The sequence below is a fragment of the Medicago truncatula genome, chromosome 7, assembly GCF_003473485.1.
Source record: "Medicago truncatula cultivar Jemalong A17 chromosome 7, MtrunA17r5.0-ANR, whole genome shotgun sequence".
In the NCBI taxonomy this organism is placed as follows: Eukaryota; Viridiplantae; Streptophyta; class Magnoliopsida; order Fabales; family Fabaceae; genus Medicago; species Medicago truncatula.
This window is the reverse complement of record NC_053048.1, coordinates 7,882,546-7,890,829: the sequence shown is the minus strand read 5'-3', so window position 1 is coordinate 7,890,829 and position 8,284 is coordinate 7,882,546. Positions and strand designations below refer to the sequence as shown.

General features: G+C 31.8%; 1 protein-coding gene across 2 annotated transcripts; it reads left to right on the top strand.

Annotated features, from left to right (window-relative positions):
* The first annotated feature begins 2,399 nt into the window (after positions 1–2,399).
* Positions 2,400–8,284, top strand: LOC11438849 (metal tolerance protein 11). Of its 2 annotated transcripts, none has more exons than XM_003621740.4 (6): positions 2,400–2,752; positions 4,779–4,888; positions 5,262–5,507; positions 5,629–5,709; positions 5,831–6,064; positions 7,735–8,284. In XM_003621740.4, exons 1-6 carry the CDS (start codon positions 2,569–2,571, stop codon positions 8,080–8,082), a joined length of 1,203 nt encoding a protein of 400 aa, XP_003621788.1. In that variant the 5' UTR covers positions 2,400–2,568; the 3' UTR covers positions 8,083–8,284. The 2 variants fall into 2 exon arrangements, with proteins under 2 accessions (XP_003621788.1, XP_003621789.1); XM_003621741.4 differs by lacking the exon at positions 2,400–2,752 and adding an exon at positions 3,896–4,033.

Here is an 8,284-nt window from a genome sequence, read left to right as displayed (position 1 = left end):
CCTCCTCCTCCACTTCCAAGCCTCCCCACCCTGCTCAACACCAAGCATGAACAAGCCTGCCACCGTAATGGATTTGTTCTCAGAAAGATCATTGCTAACATTCCTTATGTCATAATGGAAGCAAGTGTATAACCAGCAAGATGTTTATTTGAAAAATGAGTTTCCTCACCATGGATATAACAATAATAAATAGACATCTCTAAATTTGATATATTTATTTAACACCTTATTTTATCTCTGTCTCTCTTCATATCACATCATTGCTATAGAAAATGATATTTGTACAATTATTTTGTGACAATTTTTGAAACAATGTTCTTCTTCTCTCTTCTTATTGGTAAAAAATAATAGAGAGAAAGAGAAAGATGGAGAGTAGGAACCTAATAAAAATATGAAAGATAAAGTTGTTCAAAAGTTATTTCAAAAGAACATTAAAAATATAATTTCTCTTAGACATATGTTAATTTGTGCCATAAATGACACATGTTAATAAATTCATTATAGAAATATATGTATCAAAAATCGTGTATTCAATATCTTACAAGTTACTCCATCCGTTTCAAAATACATGTCTAAGTTTTGCAATGTGCACTATTCACTTACTTACTTTGACCATACTTTTTAACTAATGTATAAATACAAATATTAGCATGTAAGATGTTGTTTCACCATATTTTTTTTTATAATTTTTTACTTTAGATAATTTTAAATATTAACAATCAAAATTGTGTATTAACATATGTGAAGTGGTTGAATTGAATATGTATTTTGAAATAGATGGAGTAAAATATTATGTTTTATGTTCTAAAACTGCTTTTTGTGTACTTCTTAACATGTGTGCTTTTAGCATGACCATTTATCTTAATACATTACTCCCTATGTCTCACAATTATTGTCTTTTAATATTTTTTTTCTTTTTTTTTCAAAATAATTATCACTTTACAATATCAATGCAACATTTATTATTTTTTCCACTATTATACTCTTATTTATTGAATTTAATTTAACTTAATTATTCCGCTAACTACATTTAATAAGGGTCTTTTAGTAAATGTAACTAATTTTACCATTGAAATCAACATAATTAATCATTTTTTTAATAATCGTGCACAAACATTAAATAACTAATATTGTGAGACGGAGGAAAGTACATGACTAATATTGGGTATGACTAACGATTTTCAATAAAAAAAAAGTCTTTAGTCAAAATCGAAATAAAGAAAAATCTAATGTTTCAATTTTCAATACATTAAATGCATAAATTTTTATAAAAAGTCTTAATGGTTCAATTTTCAATACACTAAATGCACAAATTTTCATAAATATCCATTAAAAAAAGTCTAATGTTTCAAGGTTCAATACATTAAAGGTACAAATTTTCATAAAAATCTTAATGCTTTAATTTTCAATACATTAAATACACTAATTTCCATAAAAACTTACAATACAAAGTTCTTAAAAAAAATATTCTTAAAACGCTAATTAACAACATTTCCCTTGTTTGTTTCAAAGTTTATAAATCCATCAACTTAACATTGTCCACTTGGACAATAGTAGTAATACATTTGGAAGAATAAAAGATACCAAGATTAAGTATTTCATTTCATAAGAAGTTAAATTAATCGCATAAATTGATAGTGTAAACAATCGAACATAAACCTAGGATTTTGAGGAGTACACATTCAAAGGTTTCAAACTAATACCACCAAATCAATAGAAATAAGTTTATGCTCTCTTTGTCCCATAATAACTAAATCATTTGAAAAAAAATAAAATGTTTCAAAATAACTAAGTCATTTCACATTTCAATACAATATTAATTATATTTTTCCTTTTACAACTCTAATTAATAGTATTATTTTCATCACTATAAATTTAATATATTCCACTTTATATTTATGATAGTGGAGAATACATCAATACTTAACAAAAAAAACATTTAAAACCATTTTTCTTCCTTTATACTCCCTCCGGCCTTATTATAAATTTTTTTTGACTTTTTAGATTCATTGAGTAATTAATGTATCTTGTTGTAAATATAGACTAGATACATCATTTATACAATGAATCTAAAAAGTCAAATATTTCTTATAATAAGGACCGGAGCGAATATATTTTTTCTTAATACATGTAAAATGAACAAATAACTTAGTAAATCTAAAGCGGGGAAGTACAACCGACTCTATTAAGATGCATTAATGTCCTAGGCAATCAAGACCCTAGACTAGGTTTTATGCAACTGAGGTCCCCTCCGTTTCCCTTCAGATTCATGTGGCTACTATCTACGCAGCCACATCTTCAACAAATAGACACTTTCCGTCACACAAATCATCCTTCTCTCACGCACCAATAAAACCCTCGCGTTCACTCCACGCGCTTTGATACATCTCATTCCTTACCTTATACATTATTCACTCACACACATTTCCCACTTTTCCGGTTCAAAAAAAAAACCGAAAAAAATCTTCTACGGAACCTCGGTACTATAACAAAGAACAAACCTACCTGCATTTTCTCTTCTTCTTCTTCTTCTTTGTTTAGTCAACTAAAAACGACGACGTTTTTAGAATGACCGGGAAAATGGTGGAGACGGTGGAGCAATCTAACGAAGAAGAGCTTTCTCTTCTTTCAGTTTCAGATAATGGTGACCGGTCATGGCGGTTGAACTTCGACTCTTTTCAGTTGAATTCTCAGCATACTGAAAAGACACCTAAACCCTCTTCTGGTATTCATGACTGCTATGGTGTTCTTGGTAATTTTCTTTCTCTTTTTTTTTTTTTTTAGCATTTTTAAATTTTAATTTTTTTATTAGATGTTGTTGTCTTAGCTCTTAATTGATTAGTAATTAAAATATTATATATTGTATACTATACAATGTTAAATTAGTACCATAGAATCTTTGAAATTGTATGAGCTTAGTTTAGTTTCCACATTATAAAATGTTCTTTATGTCTCTGGATCTATCATCAAATGTATACTTTGTAGAACTGACACTTCTGATCGAAGGTGTTCGGTGTTTGACATGTGTCAGTCAGCGTCTAACACCGACACCACACAGACACATTGATTGTTTTCAGTTAATTTATTTTCTCAAATTATTTACCACTGTTGATGTTGTGTCAGGTGTTTGTGTTTGTGTTTGTGCTTTATAGAATCTATCTTTGATATTATTCACTTTGTGCATGTTTGGTATACCTGTGAGTTTGTTGAAATCAAGGTAAGTTGCTTTGATTTGGTAAAAACTACAATGTAATTTTTATGAAATCACTCGGACCATTGTGATATTAAACATGCTTTAATTTCAAATTTATTCACGGATTTACCAAATTTTTTTTTTTTAAATAAGCTAAATTAGCCAGCCCAAATGGGTTTGGATTTAACAACTTAATGGCATTATGCTCCCTACAAATAATAGCAGAAATGATTTTTAGACACAAATTTTGACATCAGACATTGTATAAATATATTGTTTTCGTTTTTTTTGTTAATATTTTCTCTTTAATCAGACATTGTATAAACATACTGTTTTCGTTTTTTTGTTAATATTTTCTCTTTAATCAGATATTTTTACGGTGTTTGCCAATTCTTGTGTTCAAATAACAGCTGTTAATAATAAAGAAGGGGACAAATTCGATTAACATCTTGCAATTTCATGAATCATTTTGAAATATTGTTAATTTAGACGACTAAGTTGATCTGTTCCGATATTTTTGGAGACCAATTTGGATATTTACTCAGGGAACTGATTCCTCTTTTTATTTTATTTTTAAACTAGTATTTTAGAATCTACTTTTTCTTAGTTGAGAATCTTTGTCTTTTTAATGAGAATCTACAATTTGTTTTGTATCAATGGCTGTGGTTGATTATGAGGAATGTGCTGTTGGAATTTTACTGTTTTGGTGTGATTTTAAGTTCCTTGTCTTTTTCTTTTGGCTCTTTATATATGCAACTTCTATTTTTGCGTTTCTCTTTGCATCAAGTCTAAAACTTATTTCAGTTTTCTGAAAGATGCTATCGATGGATGTAATGCAGGGTGAGTAGTACACTATGTTTTCTAGTTTACTTTTTCTTCCAGGTTTAGTAAATATTGGGATTTGGAAGTTGGGTAGATACAAAAGGTGTTTTTTTGTTGTCGAGTATTTCGGTTTTTGGGTTTGATGATTTTGTATCTTGGTTTAATATATTCAAGTTTATTTATGTTTTTGATGTATTTGAAGCTGGATTTAAGTTAAGGAGCTTTTGCATGCTTTTCTAGAGACCAGAAGCGAAACTTTCAGACTATTTTTGTTGATTACTTATTAGTTTAAACTCTGATTGGAGGTTCCGTGATTTAAGTGCAATAAGTTGCATTTATCTGATGCATTAGGTTTTCATTTGAGTTGAATGCATCTGGACTATTGCTTTATTTCTTGATATGGAGTTGTTTGGGCTTTGATCTTCGATCCTGTTACTTTGTATGCTTTCTAAGTTTGTCTATCACCTTGCTTGTTGTGCTGTAATTTCATAGTCTGCTTTCTGATTTGTGAATCTTTTCATGAAATTTTTATGGTTTGTTTGTGGGTTGTTCAAATATTAAAGAAATGCTAATTCAACCAGCATTACGGTGACTTTCAAATAAATTTTTATTACTCTGCAAATGTTTGTCTAGTTATCTTTTTCCGTGAGGTTTGCTATATTTTCTGAAATGTATTCTTTGAGTGATGGGATCTCTGCTATTTAATCGGAAAGGTGATTTCATGACTATGTTTTAAATCTCGTTCTCTTTTCTGTTTCTTTAGGTCAAGAAGATAATATTGCTGAGTACTATCAGCAGCAGGTTGAAGTGCTTGAGGGCTTTACTGAAATGGATGCCTTAGCTGAACGTGGTTTCATTCCCGGAATGTCAAAGGTTTCTATTTCATTTTCTCCTATATGCTCTCTAGATCTAAACACCAATAGTCTTGTTTAGATAAACAACTTAATTAAGAACTTATATAATTAGCGTTTATCATAAAAGGGTTCATGTATAAGATTTTTCTATAGCAAAAGATAAAATAAAGTCAAATTTGTTTTCATATAAGCTATAAGATGTTTTCTTGAGAAATCATGGAGAACTTTTGAAAGTATGCTGCAAATAGCCTATGGACATGTAATAAGATGTTTCCATATGCTCTCTCAAACAGTTTCACAAGTGCTTATGCCAGGTCATAAGTTCAAATAACCTAATCCAAACCAGACTACATAGTCAAATGCCTTGGCTGAGTATCCACTATTTTATGCAGGAGGAGCGAGACAAATTAGCCAGGAGCGAGACGTTTGCCATCAGAATATCGAACATAGCAAACATGGTTCTTTTTACTGCCAAAGTTTATGCATCAGTCAGAAGTGGCTCCCTAGCCATCATTGCATCTACTTTAGACTCTCTTCTGGACCTCCTTTCTGGATTTATCTTATGGTTCACTGCATTTTCCATGCAAACACCAAACCCATATCAGTACCCTATTGGAAAGAAGCGGATGCAACCATTGGTCAGTTCTCCTATTGATATTCTGTTTGACGTTTTCTGAGTCATCTTGTATTCTTGCTAGTAGTTATGAATGTATCTTGGTGCTAATATTTTAAAGTTCAAAATTGTGTAATTCTGTGCAGGGAATTCTGGTTTTTGCCTCTGTCATGGCAACACTAGGGCTGCAAATAATTTTGGAGTCTGCCCGCACACTAATATACACCGTAAGTTGATTTTTCTACATTTGTTAAGGCAAAGTTGACACATAAACAATTAAAAATACTTTGTTGGACCTCATTAATATATAGGAAACCAGGGCTAATGATGTCTTGATGATATTTCCAGGATAATACCTTCAGCTTGACTAGGGAACAGGAGCGCTGGGTTGTGGGTATTATGCTTTCAGTGACTTTGGTGAAATTCATGCTAATGATTTATTGCCGCTCTTTTACTAATGAGATTGTAAAGGCCTATGCTCAGGATCACTTTTTTGATGTGATCACTAATGTGATTGGTCTAATTGCTGCACTTTTGGCCAATTATTTTGATGATTGGATGGATCCTGTTGGTGCTATCATTGTAAGTAAATACTTTCCTTATGTTAATCTATAATATTTTCCTTATGTTAATTTATAGCCTAATTAAATAGGAATGCCAATGACTATACACAAAATTTATCCACGATTCCCTTAATATACTATATATGGGTACAACTGGGTACACATAATTAGTAACTCGCTAAAATGCGTGGGTATCGGTAATAGAGTATCCACTGTGCCACATTCTGGACACACTATTAAATTTTCTTTCCTAATATCTGAACATTTTAGTTTAGTTGTTCAATAGTTTTTTTGATATTTTTCTTTCCTAATATCTACACATTTTAGTTTAGTTGTTCAATAGTTTTTTTGATAAAATATTTTTTTTTTTACCAAAGATACATTTTTTCCTTATTTATTGCATTTATTTACCTTTTTCTGCTGTATTTGAATGTGGTTAAAATGTTGTCTGTAATATTTTATAATTTGAATGATCTTTGGATATTTTTTCAGTTGAGTTTTATGTTGTATTTTTACTGAGTATTTGGTTCAATATAGGCAACAAGAAATCACCCCTTCTTGTTTCTTTAATAATGGGAGGGAAATAGGATTAATTTACTATATTGTTGGAAAATGGTTGATGTTGGCAGTGTTGAAGGCTGGTGTGTGTGGTGGTGATGATGGAGGGTTCCTTTGGTAGTATGGTGGAGGTAGTAAAGGACATCATGCAATGGTGGCGAGGGTTAAGGATAGTTTTGAAGTTCTTGATGTCAGTTAGGTCATTTTAGTCAATATACTCCCGAGAATATTTAAAGCACATTATCTCACCATTTCAAGTCCTTCTAATATTGGACAGGGCCAAAATTGAGAGATGAGGGATTTTGGCCCCCTTAGTTCCCTTCCCCTCCAATTTTTGAACTAAAAACAAGACACTTTACTTTATAACTATTCCTCCCCTCCATTTTCCTCAATCAAACACTATTTAAATCAATGTTCCTTTATTTAGTTTTCATTGTTAAGGGTACAGATAGGTTAGTATCCTTCTCAGACTCTACTACCCGTTGTCAGACTATTTTCCTTCCCTACTTGGAAAGGATATATTTGTCTGCATTCAACTTGGCCTTTGATAAACAATTGATGAATGAGATTAATTCCTTGGGATAGATGGTAATGAATGAAGTATACATATAGTATTTCCAGTAATCTCATTCATCGACAACTGTACTTACTGGCAATCCATAATTATTTCAGCTTCTGCAATGCTTTTATATTTTGAAAAATCTAGATTTCAGATTCTATAAGAAGAAATCTCCATTACAGGAGATGCTGTAGCTCTATAGCACCACTATACCTACTATTTGACAACACTGCATACGATGCACAAAGTTTGAGAGGTTGCAGAAATTGTGATAAACTACTTAGATATATAATAAACTGCTATTCTTCATAGAAAGTGTTATCAAATAGCGGCTACTCAACAAACAGTTATTCTGTGATGTGCAATTGACGGCACTGACCATATGATTATTTGATACATCTCTTTTATGCCATTTTCTTGACTGCTGAGATTTTAGGAACCACCATTGGCTCTCTTGAGCACTATATTCTATGAAACATTTCTTATCTGTACATGTCACTTGCCACTGTCTTATAGCTGTTACATATCACATACACCACCCGTTTTACTTACGTGTAATTCTTCCACTGCAGCTGGCTTTGTACACAATTCGCACATGGTCAATGACAGTGTTGGAAAATGTGAATTCACTTGTTGGAAGATCAGCTGCACCTGAGTATCTTCAGAAACTTACATACCTCTGCTGGAACCACCACAAGGCTGTGAGGCACATTGACACAGTTCGAGCTTACACATTTGGGTCACACTACTTTGTTGAGGTTGATATCGTCCTTCCAGCAGACATGCCTTTACAAGAGGCTCATGATATCGGGGAATCATTGCAAGAGAAGCTCGAACTTTTGCCTGAGATTGAGCGTGCTTTTGTTCATCTCGATTATGAATTCAGTCACAAACCTGAGCATGCACAAGCACATTCTTAGCAGCAATGTGAAAAGCAATGCTGACTTGCGATTTTCAGATGTAAATGTGAAATATTTTAGTTAGATCTGAATCTGTACTAAGTACTGCGAAATTGTTGAGAGCTGTAGAATATGCTGTGCAGCCTATCATGTAAGGAAAATTATTCTCTCCTCTTTCACTCTATTTTCGTATTTATTATGTGTAGAAGATATTTGTACCCTA

Excerpts from the sequence above, each read along its gene's own strand:
- LOC11438849 (XM_003621740.4), top strand. The coding sequence starts at position 2,569 with ATGACCGGGAAAATGGTGGAGACGGTGGAGCAATCTAACGAAGAAGAG. Across the intron at positions 5,508-5,628 it reads AGAAGCGGATGCAACCATTG|GGAATTCTGGTTTTTGCCTC; the intron begins GTCAGTTCTCCT and ends AATTCTGTGCAG. Across the intron at positions 5,710-5,830 it reads CCCGCACACTAATATACACC|GATAATACCTTCAGCTTGAC; the intron begins GTAAGTTGATTT and ends TGATATTTCCAG.